The sequence below is a fragment of the Nipponia nippon genome, unplaced genomic scaffold (genome assembly GCF_047370975.1).
Source record: "Nipponia nippon isolate SJK-2023a ecotype South Korea unplaced genomic scaffold, ASM4737097v1 scaffold_4, whole genome shotgun sequence".
In the NCBI taxonomy this organism is placed as follows: Eukaryota; Metazoa; Chordata; class Aves; order Pelecaniformes; family Threskiornithidae; genus Nipponia; species Nipponia nippon.
In genome coordinates this window covers 40,182,192-40,209,659 of record NW_028262358.1, presented here as the reverse complement: position 1 = coordinate 40,209,659, position 27,468 = coordinate 40,182,192, and the positions used below count along the sequence as shown (strand labels likewise).

Sequence of the window (27,468 nt, the reverse complement as noted above, 5' to 3'; positions counted from 1 at the left end):
CCAAAAAGATATAAACTCTTTGAAAAAATTCTTGGTCAAATACTATGTCTTAGTTCACATAGGTAGACTGTCAATAAAGGAGAAAAACTATTTTTATTTATAAAACAGACAAGTAGGCCAACAACTACTGATCTAGGGAAAAAAAAAAACAAACAAATGCCAAACCTCCCACAAATGATAAAGCCTGACAACAAACACATTAAATTAAGCTATCTGAAATAACTTTATAAAATGTGTTATACAGAGCAATCATTGCCACACAGCTTGGCAGCACATTTGTAGTTAAAAGCCCATCACCATTTCTATCGAAGTTAATAATGTTGTTCTTTTCAAACAGTGCTGTCTCAACCGTGAACGAATCATCAACCTAGATACATATCTTATTGTAAAGTATTCTTTAGAATAAACCAATGCCTTTGATCAAAGCTATGCTGAAATTCTGCATAGCAAAACTGGCTGAAAACAGGATACAGTAGCAACAGTTACTTAGTATCAGAACAAAAAAGTGTGTTAAAAAAATGAAACGAAACTGCACACTTATTAGTTATATAGACAGTATATGGACAATTACATTGCACCTTGAAAACTTCATGAACACTAACAATATTTTTAATACACTGCTGTATTAAGAACTCTGACTTTAGTATTCTAAACAATACAAGGATGAAAGATTGTTCACTGTCTAGGAGATATCAAATTAAATTACTATATGACAGGTGCAAAATCATCATCAGAAGTGGCTCTTTTGCACAGTGTAAATTTAGGTCATGATAATTGTTGCAATGAAATGTTATGGATACTAAAAGGTTACACTGGGTTCAAATAGCAATAAGCATTCATGGAAGAGAAAAATCATCACACCTATTAAATGCAATGACCCCACATAGCTCAGGAACTTCACACACTGTGCATTTTGAGAGGCTGGGAGTGTGCTCTAGTGAGGTTTCACTTGGTATCATCCTAGTTAATAACCTCTCTTCCTTACCTAGCCTTTGCTTATGGGGAACAGGATACTGGCCCAGATGGACCTGTCTTACTCCAGTACAGACGACACTTTTCAGATGAAGTATTTACAAAAAATATTATGATTTCTTCCATAGAAAAATTAATCTTAAATGCTTTATTGAAACATTTTGTTTTATTAGTCTTTCCTAACATGGCAGTATTGTGTTGTAATCTTTAAACAAACTGGTAAACATTTCATCATTAAGGCTTGATCATTCAAAGCAATACTTCATTCTAGATACCTGGAAGTCAGTTGCTGAGACATCTATTGCAACTGCAAAATGTTTCCTTCTCTGCAGAAGAAACAGCATTTTATGGCGAAGGACTATGAATTTCAAAAGGCAGTAACCAGTGTGTAAGAATGAACACACGGGTAATAAGTCATTTGAAACAGATGATGCAGCAACACGGAAATTGGCTGCATCATCCCTGTAAATATAATTCAGTCCTACAAACTAAAGCCCTGCATTACGCAGCCAAAAGATGGGTGTAACCAATTTCAGATATGTCTAGAGAAACACTGCCAAGATCATAGTTTTGATACAGTAATGTTCTTGTAAGCAAAAACCTGTAATAATCTCATATTTGAGCAATCTACAGTCTACATTTTTTATTTGCCTGCAACTGAAAACAGCCAACTGTTTTCTCCAACTAAACTATTAGCAAGCACTGAGACGCCGATCCTACAGAGAAACAAAAAGCTATGTGTAAAATTTAATCTAACCCTAACATATGCCTGAAATTCTGACTTAAGCACCGCGGTCCTCCATATTAAGACTGAAAATAGTGTAATTTTAATGGTACACAATTATCCTATTACTGTACAACAGATTTTATTTAAGAATATTTTAAAATAACATTTTAAAAAACTGCATCAAGCTGAGACACAGTACTGACAAAGCTGGAAGCCCTATGTTGCCCATGATTTGCCCTTATAAGTTCCTGTTCCCAGCTGCTTAAAGGAGAGCCACTAATGACTGGAGAAGACCTGAAGTTGAAGCTGATTTCCAAGTCACAAAGAAATGCTGTCAGCAAACAATGCCTGCTGGAGAAGTGCCTACCATGACTGCTTTATTGACTATCCAATGTAATTAAGGATACTAGTGCCAGCTGTTCTATTTTCAACTGAAACAGAGAAGTCTATGCTGTAGAAAGAAAAGAGCAAAGTGAAGGTAATTCCAATCCTGAGAAGATTACTGTATCAATATAAAACTGATATTGAAAAGTAATCTATAAAGATAACTGATTGAAATCCAGGAAGTTGTAAGTGGAAACCACCACAATAATATTGTCTACTCCGTAAAATACTCTGAAGTAGGGCAGTATCACAAGCAGCGTTCCACGTGCAATCATAATTAACCTACTCACATATATGCATTAGAAGATAACCTTTAACTATATCACCACATCAAATTTCAACCAGGACCTCTACCTTATTCAGGTTAAAACAAAAAGCTTAACAGTCAATTAATCAGTATTTTTTTCTCCTCTCCTCATTGATTAGCCTGTGCCTTACTTACTGCACATCACTAAAAACCTTTTGTGAATTATTAACTTCCTACTGACTTTATCTGCCATGCTCATCACCACAGCATGAGAAATTCATTAATACGGTAAAATCTCCACAAAATCTCTATAAAGGGTTCATTTTAAATGGAGAACTGTAGAGAGCACTTTTTAACACTAAACTATCTTAATCTTGAGTATTTAAGTTCCAAAACCAGCAGCATTTCTTCTTAAAGTACCTAGTTTTATGCAACACTATAGGTGTTTGAATGGTCTCACTTATTTCTGTTACAACACTGAATGCCTAATTCTTTTGCAAGTAAGATTAAAGCCACATGTAGGGTGGCTAGAAAATTAAGACCACCTTTCCAAAGTACGGGTAGATGGCTCATCTGCCATCATAGGGACTATAAATACAAGAAAATAATTCATACTCTAGGGTAGCTTCTAAGTGTTTTAGTCATGAAACTATCTTCGGTGCTTTCATAATCCCCTGCTTCTTTCACTACTCACATTGCTGTCATCCCAGAAAGGGAAACAAACGGCTCCAGAGACCACAGCCTCCTGGCTGAACCTATTCTCACCAATTCCTAGGGCTAGTCCATCAAGTGAATTTATTAATAAAGTGAGTATCTTGTGCGGGGTGGCGAGGGCGAGGGTAGGGAGCGGGAAAGATGCATGGATGAAGAACCTTTCATTGGCAACTAGAATTCTATCTACATAAGCCATCCTTCATGCCACAGTAGCGTGCAATGTTGCTCCTCAAAACCCTTAAATAAATAGCCATCTAAATTAAAGCGGTTTAGGCTAATGATCAATAAAAATATTTCTTGGAAGAATTTATGGACCTTCTGAATTCACCATGTACTTCACAAAGGGAAACAAGAAAACCTCAGTGTTGGCCATTGCTTGCCAAGCAACATGGGATACAGCTGTAAAAGTTTAGCACAGTGAAAAGACACTACCCAAGTAACACTCTGGTCAAGTCAAGTTGGATCAAGCTGTCAAGTGACAATACTCTTCACTTTGAGGCTTAGGTTAATGTCATAACAATATCCATAACGGTTAATAAAAATATACCCTTAAAGGCTGTAAAAAAACTTAATAAAAATCAATAGAAGCATAAATAAGGTAAATTACACTTAAAAGCATCGAAAATCTTCATCAACATCCCCCAGAGAAGATGAGCTCGCATACTTAGGAAAACTGACCAAAACAATCCTAGATTTTCAGCAGTTGTCCAACAAGCTAGAAGTGCTGTTATCATATATTTCACCGACGGGAAAATTCACCTGAACACATCCCTCTAGAAACATTCAAATGCTATATACAGCCCTGAACAAGAAACTGCTCCCATTCACACTGATATAGAGAAATATTGCCATTAGTTACAAAGTTCATGAAAATTTTATGCAATTACTCAAGAGTTACACTGATGTAACAGAGTAGAACTGGATGGCAAGCATGCAAATAGGTAAAGTGGAAGAAAACAGAAAACCCAAGGCAAGAAAAGTGAAGCATCCATTCAGTTTAACTTCCTTGCTCAAATGGGGAACAGGAGTACATTTAGGATGACTGTTCCTATCACTAAACCAAAATACCTCATAAAAATCGCAGTCCTCCTTGGTCCGTTGGCTTACCTCTTAAACTTCTTAAGGTTTAGCTGCCAAGGCAACTGAATGATAGCCTCGGGTATTCATTCGGCTTCTGAAGTATTTGACCTGCTCCACCTTAGCTCAAATATCCGAATTCGGCCACAATTTCTTGAAAACCAGATCAGAAAATCATACTGAAGCCTTATACTATGTCTAAAGTATTTAACTTTCAGTGTCCATTGAAAGATGTAGCCATGACTAAATTCTACAGAACAAGGGAACCACTGAGAGCAAAGAAACCTTGTTAACCACCACTCAGCTAAACTGTTCTCCTTTTTCCCCTCCCCCTTTTCCCTTTTTATTCTTCTTCTTCTTCTTTTTTTTTTTTTGTACACAGAGATGGAGGAGGAAAGACGGCAAAATAAGAGTATGTAAACCTCCTTGAATCTTAAGTCTACAAAATCACCTGGGCCTTTTGTTTACAGATAAAATTGTTCACTTGCAACATATGCTAGATCCAATATTTTACAGAAGATTTTTTAAAAAGTTATTTCAAGCTTAAGAAGAAGAAAAAAATTAAATATAATAAAACAGAGAAGAAACGAAAAACAGAGCAAGAAAATGCCTTTTTAAAGCATTAGGAGATCAAGCTGAGTCATGCCCCCTGCTTTTTTTTTTTTTTTCATTAGTACACATCCAACACAGGTAGATATGCACATTATCTGTGTTACCTATCATAAAAGACTAAGACAACAACAGTTAGAGTTCTGCCAAATCAATAAAGCAACAGCAACGCATTTCTCAGGGGGTCTCTGGCTGGGGGAGAAAGGAAGAGGAAGAAAAACCAAACAAAAAAAAAAGGCTGGGGGGCGGAGGAAGAGACATACAGCCACACCTGCCGCCTTCTGCTTCCACCTGGCACTCTGTCACTCCGGCCCTAGGGTCAGACTATCACAGCAGACTCCTCAGCAGCCTTTGTGGGAAGAAGCATTTTTTTGTCGTATTTTAAATACAAAAAGGCATAAAAGCCTTCTAGCTGGAAATGCTGCTAAGGATAGAAAGAGATTTTCCTCCTGCATTCAAAGAGTTTGAGCTGTCTACAGAAGGGACTCCGATACTCTTCTTGCCCTACAGGTCACCCCACGCGTCTGATGGAGTAAGGACAAGAAAGCAGCTCAGGAGGCTGTTGCCCTCTGCCAGTCAGCCGATCTGTCCTGTAATGTGGCTACAGCTGTGGGGCTGCACAACCATCCTCTCCCTCCGGTCCAGGTCAGAATTAGATCTATGTCTATTTTATTGCTGTGACACACAGGAATAGCTGACAGAACAGCAACTGAAATAAACCCCTTTTTTTGCCAACAGTGCAGCTGCACTGAAAGTTGCTTGCAGTTTTGATTTTGAGGGACAAAGACTTAAAAGACCATATCCTACTCTGTTTTTGATGTAATAATGACTGAAAAAAAAAAAAGGCCTGAGATCTTTTTATTTGCTATTATATCAATATCAACATACAGATACTGCAAACAAACGTACAAAAATAAGGCTTACCTGATGAAGGCTACCCATCATTTGAGTGTCACAGTATGCAAAAAGATATTATTTGCATGAATAATCAATCAGGATGTCTACAACAAATATGAAGTCCAACATTAAGACTTTCTACCAAGTTTAAGCAAACTCACACAATTGAAACTAAATAAACTCCCATTTAAAGCATCTAAGAAAGTGAAATTAAATGTTGCAGGAACTATGAAGACAGACATGCCTTTCCCTACCACAAAAGTGCCCTAAAAAAAAAAAGAGAGAGAGAGAGAGAGGAGATTAAATTGTATTAAAAACAGCAGATTGAAACTAAGACTTCAGCAACTTGACAAAAAATAAAATACTGGGTTATCTTTACAGAGAATACTGGTAAACACGCAAATTCTTAAAAGACTGACTAGAAAAGTTTGCACGAGACCGGTACTGTACATGGAAACAGTCTTACCCAACAACCATAAGCCTTTTTATACATATATTGCTGTTGTTGTTATAAGAATCAGGGGTATCTGAAGGTTGAATTTTTTAAGGTTTAAGGTATTCTCAGTCTAAATATTAGATTTCAAACTGTTAAAAATATACTCAGTTATTAGCTACTTGGATAAAGCCATTAAGACTTCAAAAAAGTGATCCTATTTTATCCTTTGATAACAGACAATAAAGATATTTTGCATTCAAGAAAGAAAACGGACAGCTCATTTTCCATTCCTAATCTTTACATGTATAAGCAAAAAATCATTTCTCATGAATGTTCTTCTTTACAGCCTTCCTACACTGAAAGGCAATACTTTCCAAAAGCTGCTTTCAATAAACAGTTAAAATAAAGGGCAATGACTGCTTATAAGAGTAGCTTAACCTATGATCAAACAATCAAGTGTTCATATTTTGGCTGTCACTCTCATTCAGATTAAGGAACTGCATAAAGAAAAATTTCCTATTTTCCTAAAATTTTCCTATTTCACCATGATCAAACAAGGTCATCTATATAGACATGAGCACACCCAGTATGCTAATAAAATAGTACATCTGATAAGTAGCCTTTAGAAATGACTGCGGCAAGCAGGCCAAAGAAACGGTAACCAAATTGTCTTTGGGAAAAAGCTTCCTTTAATGAAAGCTACAGAAATAGTTCCCCATGCCCCACGCCATATGAGACTATATTATCAGGCTACATTATTGCCAAGATAAGCAAACAGGAAAATAAAGAAATGAAAAAAAAAATCAGGCATTGCATTCAGGCAGAACATAATCTTAAAGAAGCAGTCAAGTCCTCCTCCTCCACTTCCTATTCTCACTGCCTCCATCGTGGCATATTCCACGTTATTTTCTAGGCTGTGTACAACGAGGAGGTTTTATTTGCATTGGCCAAGTACTGACCACAGTCCTGAGCACTACTGAAAAGACAAACACCACTTTGCAAATAAAATTGGACCTCTTAACCTCCCAAGGGTGGTGATTTCACTTTCCCCAAAATTGTGAAATATATGGGGTTTATTCCATGTCCCAAGATACTCAGTAAGATTAAATTACATTCAAGGGAATGCAAATTTTTTCTTCTTTAATACAGGGAATTATTTACTTCATGGGTATGAAGGTAAGCATACTCTCCAAAGAAAAACATGTATTTAAGTAATTTTAACATCTACCTTTCAGTTTTCAATTCCATTTTACTTCTTGACACAATGCGTAAGTACACAGAACGTGAAAGCAGAAGCGAGAGAGGACAATTACTGAAATCAATGTTACTGATCGCCACATCCATTCAGAGTATTACAGATATATAACTTGAAAAAGGTATTCAATTATTATTCTTTGCTACATCTCCACTGTAACATGAAAAACATATTTATCATTCCAAGGTAGGCTCCATACAAAATATTTGATACATTCTACCCTCTCCCTTATGGAATTCTTTGGAGCTTTTTACAATTACTCTCAACAGCCAAGTCCACAGATGTATTTTTCTTGGAAATACACTAAGTTGTTTGTTCCAAGATCAGTAACACAGGCCCTACATGAAAAAAAAAAAAAGTTGGATGTACTTATTTTACAAAACAACCAAAGGCTCAAAATTTTGCCTTAAAGTTATAAGGGATGTTTGCTCCAGGCAATCTTCATTGTCTGAAGACAAGGAAAGTGTGTGTGTGCGCGCGCGTGTGTGCACAAGCATAATAAAAGTTCATTGATTCTGTGTCATAATTATGTTGTGCTACATGAGTATTCTATAAAGTATTCAATAGCACAAAAAGCTTAAAATCAAACTTCTTTAAAAATTAGCGTGGTAGCTGTGAGGTAAAGAGAGCAGTTTTCTTCATGTTCAGCATTTTCCAATCTCAGACAAAAACATGGGACTCGGTTTTTATATGAATCTCCAGGAAGCGGACTTATCTTAACATTTTTTCCTCTTTCCTCCAGGAAGAGGAAAATATCTTAAAAATTGGTTAGAACAAGGCTTAAAATGCCTTGTATTTTACTTATTTGTTCAGTTCTTTACTCACATCCCAAATCATTCAACAGAAATCTAGTCTTGCAGTTTGGAGTATAGCATTTCTTTAATGTCTGTGTCCTTCCCATCTCTCTCCTTCCCATGAAATGAAACTGAAAGGTAACAAATACAACACAAATACTTTCTCAATGTATGATTACATGAAAACAGCTGCCAAAAAGACAGTATTGAGAATTTAGCAAGACACAAAGCATGGTAAGGCATTTGCACAAACAACAAGAATACCCATGGTTTTAATGATTGATATTACTTATTGCAAAGATTTTAAACCAGTCTGTAATTAGTACCTAGCAAATGGCTTCCCTGGAGAGAAGCTATTCCACATTTGTTTGTGGTGCCTACTCACTCCTTTCTTGTATGCAGCCAACAAACAGGAATATAGCTACTAGCATGGTAAGTCTTAATTCTATTTCTTACACTACCTCTTACTTACTAGATGTGATCAAACAGTTATATGTGAAAATGTCACTGTAAACTTTTAGAATTAATACATACAGTGAGTATGCAGCTTGACATTTTTATGCAAGGACTTGTTTGAGCAGGTATATTACAACCCCTCAACTAAATCACAATCAAAAGCCCTCATTGCTATGTAAGCAGAATATTGTCAGATGGACCTTTATAAGCTGGTTTAAGAATGACTGGTGATTTAAACTTGATTTGGTACAACAGTAGCATATGTTTTGCAGAATACTACAGTGAAAATCTGGTTAACTTCGGAACAGTTGGAGACCACTGGAAAATTCTTTTATTAGTATCATACTATAAATATTTTTAAAGGCTATTAAATGAATGCAAACGTGCCTTTCAATAGACAGAAATCTGTAATTCACATAGTCCTATGGGAGGAAACCTATACAGATTTTCCTTTGTAAGTTCAATATATTTGTTGCCTTAAAAAAAAAACCAAACTAAATAAAAGGAAGAGATGTGAAAGAGAAGGCTAAATGGGAAGAGCTCTGAACTCCACACACACTGTTCCAGGCACCAAACCAAACAAACCATCCACAAAAGGAGACTGAGTCATCCCTTTCATTGGCACTTTAGTGAACAAGTTTGGGGGTTTGGCTTTTGTTTTTTTAAGAACTACCCACAGTTACTATAGAAGTTACTCATTCTATGTCTCCAACAAAAAGATTTGACTGGGAACTTAGTTATGCTCAGCTGCATAAAAAGTAAAAGATATATTAAGCAACACTGACCATGCTGCTGCAACAGAGAAATAGTCTTCTGGTTCACCAAAAATATTTTTAAAAATTTTAACATAGAACTAAATATGGACAAAAGCATAAGAAGTTGATTAAGGTCATCATCAGTTCCATTTTTAAAGGCTGGAACAATGCACGTCCTCTGTTCTTTAAATTACTGTATGTTTCCATGGTATAAAAGTTATTATCACTATTGGTACCTACTGAACGACACTTCTGACAGTTTAATAAGTAACACCTAACATCTTAAAGTAAATTAGTGCTGCATTTCTACGTTTGTTTATTTTGCCTTGGCTCTTCCTGGACTTTACTCGTGTATATTTCCTACTGAAAAGATGGTAATTATTTATTTAGTATATCTATCACATACAAGACTAATATTAATCTCTTGCATCATCTAGAATAGCCCAGTTCTAGCCTTCATTTTATTTCCCCAGACATATTATTAAAAGGCATATTTCTTACTTCAAGCAAGAGTGTGTATTTTTTAAACAAATGATTTACGTTTTTGTAACTGTATTCCCCTTCTGCCACACAGTAATTAAAACTCTTACCGAAACCATTTTTAGTTACCTGAGGAAATGGAGCTTTAGTCACTCTTTTTCTGCCAATTGCTCCTCCTGACAGCAAGCTTTAGAGAGCTGGAGATTTCAGAGACACAAAGCTCCTAAAAGTTTTGGGAGAATAGAGGGCTGAGCAGAATAAGTTCCAAACAAGTCCATCATCCCACTGGCAGAAACGCTGCACTACAAGTTCGGTGGTGGCCAGCTCCTTACAGCCTGCTGGCTGACCTGCACTCACATGGCTCCTCTGTGCTCTGCCTTTGCAGGATATTTGCCATTCAGGTTATTTTCCCTCAGGTTATTTTCCCTCCCAATCAAGGGAGCAAGAAAGAGCACACGTGCATGTTGAGGTTCAGCACAGTCTGGGATACAGGACACATCCCTGAGAAACCAGACACTACTTGCTGTCCTGCATATGTTTTTCTCTCCATTTTATCGTAATAGGATTGCTTTACTTTGAATCAAAAGCAAAGTGCTTTCCCAATGTTGCCAGAAATTCAGAAGTGCTTTTTTCCCTTCAGGCTTGGATATACATGCCATGTACTATTACAAGTTAGAGGGAGGGAGAGAGAAAATAGCAACATGTCCCCCATACTTTGTCTACAAGATGAACAGCTTGAGGGCCATCCCATCCAGGCACACAAGCATTTTTAACAGAATGAGTGCATTCTCATGGTATTGCAAGTATAAACACACAAGCACCATAATGGCTTAAACATCTTAAAAGATGTTTCAGTAATAAAGGTCCAACCATGTCAGCCAATACATCCATAAGTCAAGCTCTACAGTTAGGAACAGCTGCTCTAGAATATACCAGTAACTACCAATCTGCAATCTTCTGCAGACAGAAAGACAGTTGAAATTTAAAAGAATACTGAATAATCATGACAAAACACTTATCCTTTATTATTTGTATTTCAACTGTAATTAGTAAGAAAAACTATGAACAACAGAGCTCCAAACACTGACTTTTATTCCCACTTTCTCCTCAAGTTCTAAGTGCTTTTCAGATTTTTTTCCAAGTTTGGTTCGGAGAGAAAGAAAACACATTTTATTTGCAAATCCTTCCACAACTTTTAATATCTGAAAAGGTGATAAAATTCCAGTGTATACATTGCATTCAGAATTTATAATGAGACTGGAGCAGCCAGTGCCCAAAGTTTTACTGGCCGAAAAGGAGAAGTTAGCAGCTTAATTAAATTTAAAGATTTAAATATAGGAACAGTTTACCGGGCAGCAGTATGGGATGTGAATTTATAGTGTGGAACTTCTTCCTTATTAGCAGCTCCTGCATCCACACTTCCACTGCAGCAAATCTCAAGCAACCTACTTTGTGTGAACTGCCTCGTGTTCCTTGCACGTGCCACACAGTAGGAGTTACTATGGAAAGTTGATACATACAAAGCTAATACAGAGATTACCCTGTCATAAGTTGCTTGCATGTCCAGAACTTCACTGTATTGACTTATTTTCAACCTTACTGTTGAAGACTCAAGTGACAGGCAAATGAGCAGTTTTAATCCTCATCATATAAATGCTAAACTGAAGAAGCTGCAGTTCCCCATCAGCCAAAGCCAGTCCCACTGGTGTCAGGATCCCAACCCTCTTGCTCTGCCCCAGCCACAAAGTCCTGACTACTCCCTTTGCCTTGGCCACAGGACTCACATGGCTATGCAGCTGAGCTGAGGTATTTCAGCATGTTCAACTACTGACAGACTAACTCGTGTGCTCTTCTCCACTCCCACAAACAAATGAATGGTTCCCAGAAGCTAACACACAGCAATTCAGCACCAAAGTGAAAGGAGTGGGGCTGTGCAGCTAGGGGTGGGGAAAAAGGGAAGAACAAGGCAGGATCAGGACAGCCAGCAGCCATTTCTGCTTAGGCTGCTACAAGAACACAGGTCAATTACACCAAATCCACCTAATCATAGAATCGTTTAGTTTGGAAAAGACCTTTAAGATCATCAAGTCCAACCGCTAACCTAGCACCGCCAAGTCCACCACTAAACCACGTCCCTAAGCACCACATCTACCCGTCTTTTAAATACCTCCAGGGATGGGGACTCAACCACTTCCCTGGGCAGCCTGTTCCAGTGCCTGACTACCCTTTCGGTGAAGAAATTTCTTCCTAATATCCAACCTAAACTTCCCCTGGCGCAACTTGAGGCTGTTTCCTCTTGTCCTATCGCTTGTTACTTGGGAGAAGAGATCGACCCCCACCTCGCTACAGCCTCCTTTCAGGTAGTTGTAGAGAGTGATATGGCCTCCTCTCAGCCTTCTTTTCTCCAGGCTAAACAACCCCAGCTCCCTCAGCCGCTCCTCACAAGACTTGTGCTCCAGACCCTTCACCAGCTTCGTTGCCCTTCTCTGGACATGGTCCAGCACCTTGATGTCCTTCTTGTAGGGAGGGGCCCAAAACTGAACACAGTACTTGAGGTGCGGCCTCACCAGTGCTGAGTACAGGGGCACTGTCACCTCCCTGGTCCTGCTGGCCACGCTATTCCTGATACAAGCAAGGGTGCCATTGGCCTTCTTGGCCACCTGGGCTCATTGCTGGCTCACATTCAGCCAAAATAACCTAATTCAACCTAAGCCTCACAGGGCTTCTTATATTTAGACAGATCTATAGTAACTGTAAGAAATATTAATATAATAATTATTATTCAAATACAGTTTTTCATATTTACCCATTACAGGTTAAAACTATACACTTATAAAAAAGATTCAGTGTGTATTTTTATTCTTTTTTTCACTTGCCTCAAGCATTTTTTATAACACATCACAATTGAATGATCAAATCTTTAGTCTCTCACCTCATGATACACTAACGCAGTCTTTCTTCTAAATCTGCCTTAGATCAGTGACCCCAAATGTGAATAAATATCTTGAAAAGAAAGGAAGAATTCCTATGGAAATAACTACACAAATCAAACAATACACAGACATCTTTGAATAAAATTTTTTTTGAAGGCCATGGCATTGTCCCCCAAAAAGCGCAATAGATAAAAATAGTAAGATATAATCCTTTTCTTGGTTTTGGAATGAAACTGCGCCAAGGGAAAGACCCACAAAATACAGAACTCAACATCTTAATCTGCTAAATCTAGTCTTCTCACAAAGTACTGTTTGAAGTAATTTTATGACTTGCACTAAAAACAACAGTATGTTTGGTTTTTTGGGTTTTGTTTGTTTGTTTTAACTAAATCAAAGGTTTCAGTTTGCCTCAACTGGGCAAGGAATGACTCAGGACTTCCTGGTTCACCGTCATGTCTTGACATTGATATTTCAGCTTTTTTTTTTTACTGCCACCTTACGAAGGACTTTGCTATGTGCTATAGGCTGCCCAGACAGTATAAAAATAAAAATGAATTCACCTCGTCAGACATTTAAGCAAATACCCAGTAATAATAACTGGACCAACTGAAAATGGTTATTGTGTAGGTTACATAAACCAGATAAATAGAATTAGAAACCATGAAAGCAATGTCAGAAGCTCTAGAAGAAAAAAACTTGCTTCTTAACAAACCACAGCTCAAGGCATGATGAATAAAAACTTTAAAACATTTCTACTATGTGCAGGTACTGAAATGGGATCCAGGCATCCGGAACTGAAGTTGTTGGATAATTTAGTTCTTAGTTCTGTTACAAACACTGACGTACTCAAAGCAAGTAACCAGGCAGCATTTTGAAACAATACACTTGCAATGATAATCCTGCAAGAGATCAATGCAAACCAGATTCTGGAGTATGCCCTAAAGGGGGAAGTTGACTGTTGCTATTTGCAGTTTCAGCAACGCAACACCTCAACACATTTAACTTTGACAGTTCAAGTTGCCAATACAGTATGCTAAAGAAAATGCAATCAGGCCACAAAAATGGAAAAAAGCAAGGGGGCGGGTTTGTTTAAGGAAAGCTACAAAAAATACACATGCAGGAAGCAAGACAATTATATGTGATTTAGAAGTTGCAAGTACTGAAGAAAGAAATATTTATTCTAGGAAAAAAGAAAAAGACTCTATTGGATAATGCCAAGCAATAAAGTCCCTATAGCAAGCTAAAGAATATGATGCAATAGCATTATATTGTGCCTTGCACTGTTGTGTAAAAACATATCCTGCCATACATAGAAGTCATCTGCTGTACCTGAAGATTCACTGACTTCACCAAGACCTGGGGCAGACAGACAGCTTACCCACGCTCAAGGAAGTCAACAATAAAATTTTGAATGAGAAAAAGAGCCAACAAAACAAACAGAGTATGAAGATTCAGCACAAAATAAATTCCATGTGGCAAACTACAGTTAATAGAAACAACAATACATTTTCTGTGACGGCTACCTTGTTTCAAATACTGCTATTGCCAAACTTAAAAAAAAAAAAAGTTTGTAACATCGCTGGACTTTCAAGTGATTGACTCAAGCTATACTCAAGCTTAAGTTCAGCCTGGCATTTTTTTGTGTGAATATACTTTTCCATTGCTCATTCTTGTTTGTTTGTTTGGTTGGTTTTTTTCTTTAAATATTTACTTTTTTTGCAATACACCTACTGACTATATCCAGCTTCTCTTTTTCACTAATTCCAGTTCTGGGCCAGCAACATTAATTTTCTTACTGTTGTCCAATTTGGAAGAAAACGGAAGAGAACAAAGCCATTCAGTACCATCTACAGGAGAGGAAGAAGTAAAAAAAAAAAAAATAGCATGTTCATCAGAAGCCTCTCTGCAGCTCGCCATAAAACAAGCGGACACAATTCTCCAAATTACGAATTTGTTTTCAACAGATGAAGAACAGCCATATGCTTCCATTCTTCAACTGGCATTTCAGACCTTCATGAATTTGCGCCTGTTTTTGATATGCTACATAAGACATATCTGTAGGACAGATACTGGGCATGCAATTGCACCTCTCAAAAGAGCACTGAGCAAGGAAGTTACATGTAGGATTCCTTGCAATATATTAGGACTGCAGCTGGTCTAAAAAGAGATCACAAGGTGTATTTAGAAGCTGATGAATTAAGATTCGATTAATGAAAAATATGCTACAGAAGTTGTGGTCCAAATGGTAATAGTTAAAACTAAAAACATTTATTTTAACAATCACACATGAATTATGACAGACTTAGAACTAATTAGTTTCACTAAGGTTGCTAAAGATTCAAGTTACTATAGACTTTGCCAAAATAAAGGCACTACCCAATTATCTCCAATATGGCCCAATAAGATAATTAGCGTGATATTTAAAGGACTATTAGAGCATGATGACTGAGCAGCATTTAGAAGAAAAATAGTTTTTGAACATGACCTTTTATTATGTTTATCAGCAAGCACTGTACTAGTAAACCAAACACAAAATGGCCACAGAGGGCAATATCATCTGTAACATGAAAATATTGTAGTCATTCCATAATTCTTATATCAACCAATTGCAATCATTCTTCAAAACTCTCTGCTAATACAAAAGCTAAACAAAAAGAAGTTTGTGGTTCTCAGAGGTTCCTCAATGGCTTCCTGAATAATTTCTGCTTACAATTCAAAAAAGATTTGTAATGGCCGGTTTCAGAGTCAACTTAAAGCTAAAATTCAAGCTGTGTTTTTGACTTGTGAATCACCTCAAAAAGCAGTTCTTACAGGAAAGGTTTGACCCTCATATTACATGACTATCCCCTTGGGAAACCAAATACAACAAAAAGAAAATATGATAATTTAAGGAAGAGGGAGATGGATGAGCATAAGTGTAATCTTCACTAACCTCACAAAACTGGGGTGGCTTTTCCGTAGCAACAAAAATATGTAGGAAATCAAGATTTTAATTATTAAATTAAGCTGGTATGCAGCTGAACATGTATAACACGTGAAGGTCTGAAAAATATAAAAGGCCATTTTTATTAAATTGCCTTTTCAAGACATAGCTGAAGAAATGCAGATCAAGTGGAAGGAATCATGCTTAACAGAAACTACACCTGAGTCAAAAGTTCCGAGCAAAAAATAGATTGAGACTAGCAATGCCTTAGCACAAAATACTATATATACTTGCACCTTTTTTATCTCTCTCTTGGCACCAGGTTATAGCTATACTTGGAGAAAAGATACTGGGTTCGAGTCAGACCAAAGGTCCATCTATGTGGCCATTCTTACATTGCTAGGAAAATTCAAAAGGAAAAAAAAAAAAAAGTTAAGTAGAACTACAATATTACACATTAAGTATCTTCTATTCAGTAAATTAAACTGTAAAATTAAGTAGAATAATTCCTGACATCAAGGTGCCTGCAATGATCTAGTTCCACAGGTTCAAATAATCAGTTAAGTCATGGGGGGCAGGAAGGAGAAGGTGAGATTAATGAAAGCAAGAAAAATGTAAGTTCATGAGAAAATGGAAAAGATATCACGATATTCCAACTTTCTGCATTCTTCTTCCTAATCTTAAAATGTAATCCACAACAAGAAGACAAATAAGAGATAATTGAAAAGGCTTTGGTTTTGAACACAGAACAGAATGAATATTTAGATGGCCAAATATTTGCAACTCAAAAGAAAGATCATCAACAAAATTATTTAAGCATGTCATTTTGAGGGAAAAGTCGTAAGTACATCTGATTTAATGCATTCAGTGTATTGCTACTTTCAGACCATAATGGTTAGCTAATGGATTGATTACAAGTTCTTCATGCAATACCACAGCTGAAGACTAACAAAATACCCCGTGCACAAAGAAACATCTTGGAAATGCCAGGGAGTGGCACCACTTCTCTTATTATTGCTCTGAAAAGCTCAATAATTGCAGTTCTTCCTGGAAAGAAACAAAATGAGCAGAACCAGAATCTCATTTGGAATGAGGCACAAAATGAGATGAGATCTGGAAAGCCCATCACACAGACTTTAGAAGATTCATCTATTTGTCAAGGAAGATACCCTCTTAGTTTCACGGCAAAGCTCAGAATATAACACATTTTAGTTCACAAGAATGGAAACAAGTAAACAGAGGATCCTATTACAAAAACGCCAATCCTTGCAATAAATGCAGCAGAACAAACAGAAGAAGCTAGACTGTAAGAAGGCTGCAGTTGTTGGACCTGAATCGGCTCACTAGGCCCACCAGTTGGAACTCTAAAAAGCACCTACCTAAGGAAAAGTCTGTTTTTCAATAACAATTTTCGAAGAGGAGAAAAAGAAAAGGAGAAGCAAAGTTAACAAATATATTGGGCTCACATGGGAAAAAACTATCATGTTTTACTGAGTATTCCATTCAGAGGATGAAAAGAGAGAAGATGCTTCATATCTCTGTTTTGAATGAACAAAAACACTTTCTCTAAGCGTACACCAAACAGTACTTTCCTACAATTCACAAAAATCACACACTTCAAAACTAGTAAGTAGGCAAGAAAAAAAACTATGAAAATATTTGAAAACATACAGCCTTAAATTCTGTGAAAGAGAAGATACCAATATTAGCCTGGCACAAAAAACCTGCTTTTCCTTGTACAAAGGCCACACCACTTAACAGAACCACTTCTCCTCCCTCTTTTCATATCTACTTTGCAGAGAAACATTTTTTTCATCCAGTGATATGTTCTAAACGTTTAGTCTGTGGCTGTGGACATTTTACATATGAAGGACAGTAAGTAAAGGCTAACAATAAAAACAAACCCAGTATCTTAATTATTTTGTTTTCTTGGATTTATACAGAACCCACCCCCTTTCTGACTGCAGTAGTCTACAGTGGCACAGAGGACAGCCAGATAGGACAGCTAAGCAGACCAAATATATCTTTGCTACTGGAAAAAGGAGTATTCCCTTTTTCCAGGCTTGACACTGCTGTCCCCATGCTGTGTACTTGCTCTGGCACTCATCTGACCACACAATAAGATAATTCAACTTGCTAACCCAAGGGAGGAGGGGAAAAAAAAAAGTTCAAGCAAAACAAAAAGAAAAGAAATAGTTTTCTGCTGGGTTAGCCGAGTGAATCAACTTCTCATGTACTTAGAAAAGTACCAGAGCCACTGTGACAGAGCAGTACAGCCGTGCTGTACCAAAACCAGAGGAAAGTAAGTAACTGGGAATACCCTATGCAGAAGCATTAAGATATGATAACTGCTAGTCAGTCTCTTTAACATCCGCTTACTCCCAGACTTAGCACTTATCCACCATCTAAGAGCCTGCATGACACACTTCAGCTTCAGTGATGCAGCATTGAGTACTTTCCCAAACACAGGTCTCCCTCTCTGAAATCTAATTATGTCAGCAATCTACTAAAACATCTTTGTGAGTTTTATTTGAAACTTCTAGGACAAGCTGCTTTTGACATAATACATGATAAAAAAATATATATAAATTAATTTAAAATATTTTTTGAAGGTCAAACAAAATTTTAATTAAAAAGGTCATTCTAACTACCAATGCACCTGTAAAATAAAAACAGCCGCCCAGCTTTTTGGGGGTAGAGCACGAGAAACTGAATGACAAGAGTGAACCAAGTATGTGCAATTGATTTCAACATTTTTAATGCATGTATGACTGTACAACAGACAGATACACAAAGTTGTTTAAACAAGTAGTTTGCGCTCTCTTTCCACCCTAATTTGCGTGCGTTATGTTACAGTTTAAGTCACATGATCACATACTATTTTTCCCCTGGACATCTGCCTCATTCAACACACTGGATGGATTCCGATTCAGGAAAGCATTAGCATTGTGCACTGAAGGAAGCTGCTCTCTGTAGACCAGTCCATTGAAAATGCGTAGATGAACAATGATCAATACTAGAACGGAAAAAATGCAGGCATTTGGCAAGAGCATTATAAACCTAACAGACAATGGAAGACCCCCACAGGCTCACTTAGCACAGTGAAGATGTGTATCTTAGAAAAGATACACGTATCTAACACTAGCTCCCAGCTAGCAAATTTGAAGCTCCATCCCACAGTAACAAAGAACTTTCTTCTCTCAAATTTCCAACAGTCTCCTGGTCACAACCACATCAATTTTTACTACGTTATGTAGCATGTTCTTCAAAGAGGGGGAAGTGCATGCTATTGTGTCTTTTTACAACCTCACGAGTGCCAGAAGCAGATATGAGAATTTCTGCAAGTAAATTCTGCTATCTTTCACGGATTCAATGCCTGACTCCCCTGTTAAAAATTTTCTAAAGGAAAAGCAGAATTTCACAGATCTTCTTGGCTTTCTAGCTAGAGTAAAAACAATCTGTTTTACCTCAGTCCCATTCTGCCTGCAAAACTAAGAAATGCAGCCCTGTCACAGAAATTGTCTTTCTCGGAGACTCAAGGAGATACTACGGTACCAATAGACATTAAATACCATTTTCCTGCATTTGCAGAAACTGGAAACAGTACTTCAAAATCAATTTCTGCAGCTATTCGTGCCTCAGGTTTCATTCCAGTCACTCAAGGAAGATTCCTAGCTCCCACCTACAAATGAACATAGACTTTTCCAGTTCACTTTCATAACCCCATTCTTTTCTGGCATGTATGTTATCAACAGAATTGTTAAAAAATTCTGCCTGCCAAGTCCGTTACAGCTGATGAAGCACAATATAGCAAGAACCCATTCTTCTTTGCAAAAGTCAGTTAGAATAGAAATGGGAAGCAGTCACTTGTCAAAAAAACCAAAAATGCAGTACCACGACAAAGTAAGTTTGGTAACAACTTTTATGTCAGAATGTTTCTCTTTAAAAGAATTAAAGCAAACATTTTTATCTGATCCATTACAAATAACTTTTAGATTCTTGAAATTTTTACAAAATTCTGTGTATCCTCAGCTACACTATTCTCTCTGTCCAGCCAGCCATCCTGACCTCCTTCAGACAAAAAAAAAAAAAAAGCAAACAACAACAACAAAACATTTACACAAAAGTGACAAAGTGTTTAAAAAAAAAATAATCAAAGAGTGAGGGGAGATTCTTTGTGGTATTTATGTTTAACTTTTTTCCCTCTTCAATAAAATGTAAAGTGGAGGAGCTTCCCTACTAACAGAGTTCAGTTCTAGTCAGACAGACTTCTCAGCATCTGGATATAAAGTAATGCCCAGAGGAAATTAATCATAGGAAATCACAGCATATTTAATCATGTCTTAGTTCCGTTTACAAAGACTGTCCCATCCCACGTATCATTTTACACAAGCAAGCCCAGGGCCAAGAACACTGTCCCAGCGTCTTGAATGGCATTCCAAAGCTGAAAAGATGATCATCGCAGTGCTAGAACAGGCTTTATTCTTTCCAAGTAGTTCAATATTTTGTGAGTACCTTTGCTGTCACTGGGAAGAAAATAATTTCTTCAAAGTGCAGATCAGTGGATGCTATCTGTAATCTCTTGTCCTAAGAGCGCAATTCTTATGTATCTTCAACCCATCAGCATCGCACCTACATCTCATTTTCTCCACACAGCCGTAAGAACGGGCGGACTAATTGTCACCTCATCTCAAAACCGCCTAAAAAACCGCCCCGCGGGCTGGCAACCAGCGCACGCCCTCCCCGCTCCTGGGACCGGCGGGCTCCCCTAGGCCGCCGCCCAACGCCCACCGCACGCGCTCCGCCCGGGCTGGCGGGAAGGCGCACGAGCACCGCTGCTCGCCGGCCGCCGCCGCGACGCACCGGGAAGCCCGCCCGAGGAGCGCGCGCGCCCCCCGCCCCGCCCTCCGCCGGCGGCGCGCGCGGAGGCGGAGGGCGGAGGAGGGCTCCGCCGCGCGCCTCGACGCCAGCTTCCTCTGCTGCAACGCGCTTTCTGCTCGAAAATCGCCATCGGGTTTTTGTTAGCGCAGTAACCCGTTCGCTTCCACGCCAGAAAGACAAAAGTGGGCCCGGCGCCTCCTCTCGCCACCGGGAACAAAAAAGGTTATTTCCTTTTTCCCCGGGAAGAGCCTCACGGAAGAAAAGGTCACGCCTCCAGGAGAGTATTTTTGAGTGCAAAAGACCCGCATACTCCTTGGGTGAAAACGGGCAATAAGAGAAGAGGCAAAACCAAGGGATTTTCTCCATCACCCTTCTCAGAAGAGCGCATTTGCAGGGGTGGGGAGCAAACACCGCACCTCAAAGGAACGGCATCGGTGATTTTTAAATCCGGGGAAACGCCGCCTCCGGCCCCGGGGCAGTGTGTGAAACAGGGGCAACCAAAAAAAACAAACAAACCAAAAAACAAACCGCTGGAAACGTCCGCTCCGCTCATGGAAACGCGCCTGCAGGAGGGGCGGGCGGGCTGCGAAGCCCCGGTGCCGGCGCCGCGGGCGGCCGGGTGGGTGTGCCAGCGGCGGCGCCCCCGGCCGGGCGCCCATCGGGCGGCGGGGCCGAAAGGGGCAGGGAGACGCGGGCAGCGCCCTCCGCATCCGCTCCGCGCCGGTGCCCCGGGGGCAGCGCAGCGCCCCACCACCGGCCCCGCCGCGCTTACGGGGGGAAAGGAAGGCGGGGCCGCCGAGCAGCCTCCAGACCCGGCGGGGACGGGGGAAGGGGAGCGGGCTGTGCCCGAACCGCGCTGCCGCCCCCTCCGCCGGGCGCAGCCCCCGCCGCACGGCGCCGGGGCCCGGCGGGCGAGGGCCGCCTGACACAATAGGCACCGGGCGGATGTCGGGGCGGACAAACGGCGCGACCCCGGTCCCTCTCCCCGCCACGGCTCCCGCCCGACCCGCGGCCACGGCGACAGCATCCTCCCTCACTCACCCCTTCGAGGAGGCTCGCCGCGCCGGGGAGGGGCCGTCCCTGGTGGTGCCGCCGCCGGTGCTCACTGAGCCGGCATCCCCGCGGGGCGGGGGCGGAGCGCTCCGGTCGGTGTCCCTCTGGCAACGGCTCCAACGTTATTCCCCGCACATAGCGGCTCACGGGCAGAGCGGGGCACGGCACCGCGCAGGCGCCGCCCGAGCTCACACAATGCGGGGGGGGGGGGCGGGGGAGGGCAGCGCGCAGGCGCCCGGGGCCGAGCGGCGGAGGTGCCGCGCCGCGCCTGCGCCGGCCGCAGACAATAGCGGTCCCCGCGCCGGCCGCCGCGCCCCCACTGCGCACGCGCCGGAGTACGCGGCGGCGACGAGCGCCGCTCCCCCCGCCTCGGCGGGACCTGCGCTATTCCCAGCCGCTGCGGACCCCGGGAGGTGGGCGGGAGGGCCGCGCCGTGCGCAGGCGCGAAGGCAGCCGCAATCCACAACAAAGGGGACCGAAGAGGCTGCGACCGCCCCCCTCCCACCGCCGGCGGTGGGAGGGGGGCGGCCGGCGGGGACTCCACCTCCCGAGGCGCACAGCGCGCCGCGCTGCGCGCTGGGACCTGTAGTTTCTTTGGTCCGCGTTCCCGCGCGCCGCGTCGCCCGGCGGGCGTGGCGGGTCCCGAGCGCCGGTGGCGGGTAGCAACGGCGGACGCCGAGGAGCAGCCGGAGGGGGTCCCCGCGGGCATTGTGGGAGTTGCGGTTCCTCCGGCGGCCCGCGGCGGTTGCGGAGCGCGGGCAGGCAGAGCGGGTCGGACTACTGTCGCCCCCCGGCGCCGCGGGGCGCCGCCGTGCGGGGCGGCGCCGGCTGCTTCCCCGGGAGCCCGCGGCGTCCTCATGCGGGCGCCCCGCGGGGAGCCCGCCCTGGAGGAGTCCCTGGAGCGGTACCAGAGGCGCCTCCGAGGTGAGCGGGCACCGGCGCGGGGTGAGGGCGGGCTTGCTTCTCCCGCCGGCCGCTCTCGCCTCAGCCGCTGCCCCGGCGCGCCGCCGCCGGCCCCGCTTCTCCTGGCGGGTTCCGCCGTGCCCGGCTGGCGGGGGCCGGCGGGACGCGTTGCGGGCCCGTGTGCGCTGTTGTGGCGGTGCGGGGCCGGGGGAGGCGGGGGCCGGGCTGAGGCAGCGCGGCCCGCGCCGCGCTCGGTGCAGCTGGCGGCAAGAGTGAAGCTGCTTCTGGTCCCTGCTAAACCCCGGCGGCTGGCGCAGTCAGCACCGCCCCGCGTAGCTGTCTGATCGCAACTTGGCTTTGGTACGGCCGCTGCCTCTTTTGGTGTTTGTTTGTTGTTTTATTTTTGTTCGTTTAAGAGTTTTAGCTGTCATTGAAACATCAAATTCTAGACAAGTGGTAAGAGAGGGTGCAAATTGATTCTTGTGAGAGTGATTATTTCCCATGTCATAAAGCGTTTTCATACCTGCCTTCTTGTCCAAGAAGCATTGTATACAGCCTGCCAGAGAGCACCTGCATCTCTCAGCTGCGGCATCTGGGCTTTACCAGCCTTCAGACTGTCTCTGACTAATCAAAGTAAGTGAGGAAAGCCAGTAGATAACTTGTGGGTATGTCACCCTGCTTGGTGCACACAGTTGTGTTCCGGCCACGGTACCCACACATCACGTGTTGTGACACTAGGGAATTAAATGTGTAGTTGCAATATAGGAAACATCATTGCAAAAAGGTAAAACAATGGATATGTTTTTAAATAGCTACTTGACGCTTGATTCTTAGCAAGTATCTTGTATTTCCTTCTCAAAATAGCATCCGTTCTTTGCGCTGAGGATGGATTTTTATTTGATCCAGAAGATAGAACTTGGAAGAATCATCTCTATTTACTTCTCCTGTAGATTAAGTGGGCATGTAGATGCTGCTTGGCACTCGCAGGTAGAACAGTTAAAATGGCAAACATCAGAGCAACTTTTGATATGCGTAGAGTTCCTTTTGTTACATGTAAAAACAATGAATAAAAACCTATGAATTGCCATGCAGACGTGAGTAAGCTTAGTACTGTATCATGTTTTGTTCTTCTGTAGATGAGTATGGAAAACCACTAGATAATTTTCCTGTGCTGGATTTGGACTTCCATGGAGGCAAAGGGTTTCTGCTATGACTTCCATTGACAAAGGAGGAGTGATAAATTAGGATTTTAAAACCGTAGTTGAACACATGTAATTTTGCTGCTTAATAAATCTTCTAATGGCAATATGTTTCTGCTTCAAGACAGTATTGTCACTCACAGAGAAAAAGCTTCATTTAGAAAGGCCACACTTTAAGAGTTTTTGTTCATTTCTGCTGCACCAGTATAGGCATAAGTACAAGCTCAGCCAATATGTTGAAATTTGGTGTATTTCACAAGACTTTTTTTTTTTTTTTAAGAGTGCTTGTGCTTATCTTTTACCTAGAGTAGTTTTTCAGCCTTGTTTGCTTGCTTTTATGCAGATCTGGGAAGGGGCTATGCTGTTAGTGAAGCATTTTGTACATTCATGTTCTCCTTTTGTGATAGCTGAGGGGTTGACCTGCCTTTTCATTTTAGGCAATGAAGGCCAGTCAGTGCTGGTGTTTTGGATTACTGGCAAGTCCAAAAGGTGGCATGCGGGCAGTGGAGAAGGTAGATTTCTTCTGTTCATCCTCATCTAAGTTGATATGGAGATGTGCTGGTGTCTTTAAATTATGGAGCGTGCAGGCAGCATGCTCTGCTCAACAGCCATCCTGCTGGGGCATCCAACCACTGTTGGATGCAGCGGATATGTTGAGCTGCCTGGACTCCCTGCAGAATGCAATGTCCTCGGCTTCCTTAGGTGGTAATAGCAGGTGAAGCCCAACACCTTTGGTCTCCAAGGCTAGTATGTATTCCCATAATTTTAGGATGCTTAGTACTTCTTTATGTAGATGGTCTTGTGTGTGTGTAAGTTGTTAAGCTTGGTAAGGACTTTATAGTTTGTTCCTTGATTCAGACCAGGCTTGTCATGAAAATATGTTTTTGTAGCATTTTGCAACAGAGCTCCAATCTTTCTGATTTTTGTCTTAGGCTCTTTGTGCATTTTAAATGTTCCAACGGGATTTCTCTTTCAACTAGAAGCTCTGTTGGATGGCTTGTGGACTATCATATATATACTATCTTCATAGTTGTGATGAGCTTTTAGGCTTTTGATATGTGGAGTTTTGAAGCATGCCTTTGTACCGAGTTGTCTGGACGTTTTAAGTGACCTCTTTAACTCTCCTATCTTCCAGGGGCCTTTCTTCAGAATTTTGCATCTTGGGCTGCTTAACTGTGTATGAGACTAATATTAGAGTCTTATCTATCCATCACCATGTCAAATGATTGAATGCGTGTATTCTGTTCGTACAACTTACTTTCATTTTATCTGTTTCTGACTGGATCCCCTTACACTGGATCCATTATGTTTTTTAAATCATTTCAGAACATGACCTTCTGGTGGCTGTTTCCCTTTTCATTCCAGGAGACGTGGACTTTTTCCATACAATGCCAAGATAGGTTTGATTTCGTACATCCAGGGGTGCCTCTCAGGGAGTAGATACCAGTAGGGTATTATCACAAACATAACCCCAATGCAGGGCGATATAACCTAAGTTCCATTATGTTTCTCAATGAACCTCTCTATTTCTCAGTGATGTACAATTTTTAACCTCTTTGACCTGTACAGCATTTCTCACATCATTACCACTACCATTAGGAATTTACTGTAGGACAAATAGATCATTCTTACTGCCTAAGTTGTCAAACCTAATTCTTTACCTATTTTTCTTGTACAGTTTTAAAGCTTGAGATTTTTCTCCAAATTCAGATCATTCCTGTCATCTGGATTCTGGAATTTCAGGTGGCATCCCTTGGGCATTATTTGATGGTTTTGAAATACAGTGTTCTTAACTGCCTGTAATGCTTGACATTGTCTGGACCCAGGCTGATAAGTGGCAACAGTTTATTACCACCCATGCTAGAGATCAGAAGAATCATTTTACAGCCTTATTCAGTTTGATGGAAGCGTGAATAAGCTCCCAAAGAGTAACCAATTACTTCAGTGCAGCATCCTTTGTTATAAAGGGAAATCCCTCAGAAGACTGGCACGCAGGGAGCCCAGGTGTTCAGTAAACTGAGACAGAGGACGGAAAGTCAGACCAAAAAACCTGACTAAAACATAACTGGTCTTAGATCCCAACAGGGAGGTTAGGTTCTGATGAAATAACAAAGGTCCTATAACAGGGCTTTTCCTGAATAGTCTAGACCTTGTATAATGAAAGTCTTTAATGTGTGTAATACAGAGTTAAGAGGCTGGTATTTGTACAGTTGGGGTTATTAGGTTACTGTGTAAACATTCACACAATTGAGACCATTTCAAATGAACCTCAAAGTCTTTAGGAGATAATAACATTTCTAATAAAAATTTATTCTCAAGGGAATAGAGGTATTCTGTAAAGGAGAATAAGTGCTGTGCTATTGTATTCATGTTAATAACTAAAAACTGGCAGGTATAGCGTGAATGTCCAATGGGCCTTCTACTGCACCAGGGCCAAGAGCAGAGTGTGATGGCTCCCTGCTACTTTCCCCTTTTCTCCCAACAGCAGTAAACATATGGAGAAGGCTATTTAGAGCCCACTTTGTTTCTAGCATTCACCTGGTTCTTTTAACACAGAACTGTTAACTTATTTTCTTATGTTGAGTTTTCTGCCTGTTTAGTAAACAGCACTGGCTCACTTATGGGCCAGAGTCAGTGTAAGAGGAGGAGCAAAGGAGGGGGAGACCATCCTTTTTAGGTACAGTGCCTGATACAGGCATCTTGTAAATCTGCCCTAAGAAAATGTGGAAATAATGTTCTGTATTCCACTGCATTACCGAGTGCAGTGTCCTATGTAATTTCAGAGAATTAAGAGGAACGGATGAAAATATAAGACTTCTACAAATAAAGTTTCATTTTGTGGCTGCTTTATGTGACTACAAAAATAAATAGGAAAAAATAAATAGGAGAGATGTGAAGTCGAAGCCATCCTAGGAAAAATGAGTATGTGGCACAGTTACCAGCTCTCCAAGTTAGCTGTGCCACTGAAGCAGCTAAGAATTAAATCGTAAATGGCAATCTATAATTGTAAACTTTTGGCTTAGCGTTTTTATTTTTATTTGGCAATTGTTTCTAAGTGTTCTGCTGAACAGAGCACGTAATGTTTGCTTAAGGGTGGTGAATCTGTCAGAAGGAACTGGGAAATGCTTGGATTTTCTCACATGTGAGGGTCTCTAGACCTTAGGCATGTGCTTTACGCTCCGCAGAAAGGGCTGGTTTGGGAACTCATGACAATGAACGCTGCAGCTCCAGAGAACAGTTTCCTCTTAAAGATGATAATTTAGTAAAAGGTGTGTTGAAATCTTAAAGGTGTTTTCCAACCTAAACGATTCTGTGATTCTATGAAAACCACTTATTTCTTGTATGATGCAAAGCAACTATGAAGACCAAGAAACTAAATCAAATGGATCCATGATTCATTATTTTGAAACATCTGAGTGTTAAACACATCTTAGGACTCTCTGAGGCCTGGCTTCTGACCAGCCTGGTATCACTGGTTATTGTTGAATGTTTACATGTAAAATCCTAGCAGCATGGGTAGTAATTGATATGATGCTTCAGTCTCAAAGCTGCCATGTAGTATGTTAGTAGCACGGTAGCATACCTGTGTTTGGCAGCCAGTAAAGAAGTATAGCTGCATATCAGAACGGTAAGTAAAGTAAATTCCAAGACTGTGCAAAACACAATAACACCTTACAAGCAAATTCTCAGTTTCAGTATTTTTAAGCAATTATTTGTCTGAAATGCTACCCCGGAAGAGGTACATGATGTACTATTTTAGATTTCTAAGCGTC

General features: G+C 41.0%; 2 protein-coding genes across 15 annotated transcripts in view; one reads left to right on the top strand and one right to left on the bottom strand.

Moving 5' to 3' along the window:
* The window catches only part of CEP170 (centrosomal protein 170), a 104,765-nt gene extending 82,996 nt beyond the window's left edge, over positions 1-21,769 (bottom strand). For all 5 annotated transcript variants that reach the window (XM_087775476.1, XM_087775477.1, XM_087775479.1 and 2 more), the window contains exon 1: positions 21,582-21,769. The gene's annotated coding sequence lies outside the window, so the exon portion shown is untranslated. The remainder of the gene's footprint in view (positions 1-21,581) is intronic.
* Positions 21,770-21,932: 163 nt separating this feature from the next.
* The window catches only part of SDCCAG8 (SHH signaling and ciliogenesis regulator SDCCAG8), a 116,240-nt gene continuing 110,704 nt past the window's right edge, over positions 21,933-27,468 (top strand). For 6 of the 10 annotated variants that reach the window (XR_015708183.1, XR_015708182.1, XM_087774499.1 and 3 more), the window contains exon 1: positions 21,933-22,517. Coding sequence is in view for 8 of the 10 variants with exons in the window: in XM_087774499.1 (XP_087630625.1) it covers positions 22,451-22,517 (67 nt within the window). In the remaining 2 variants the exon portion in view is untranslated. The remainder of the gene's footprint in view (positions 22,518-27,468) is intronic. The other 4 variants (XM_087774505.1, XM_087774503.1, XM_087774502.1 and 1 more) reach the window with 2 other exon arrangements.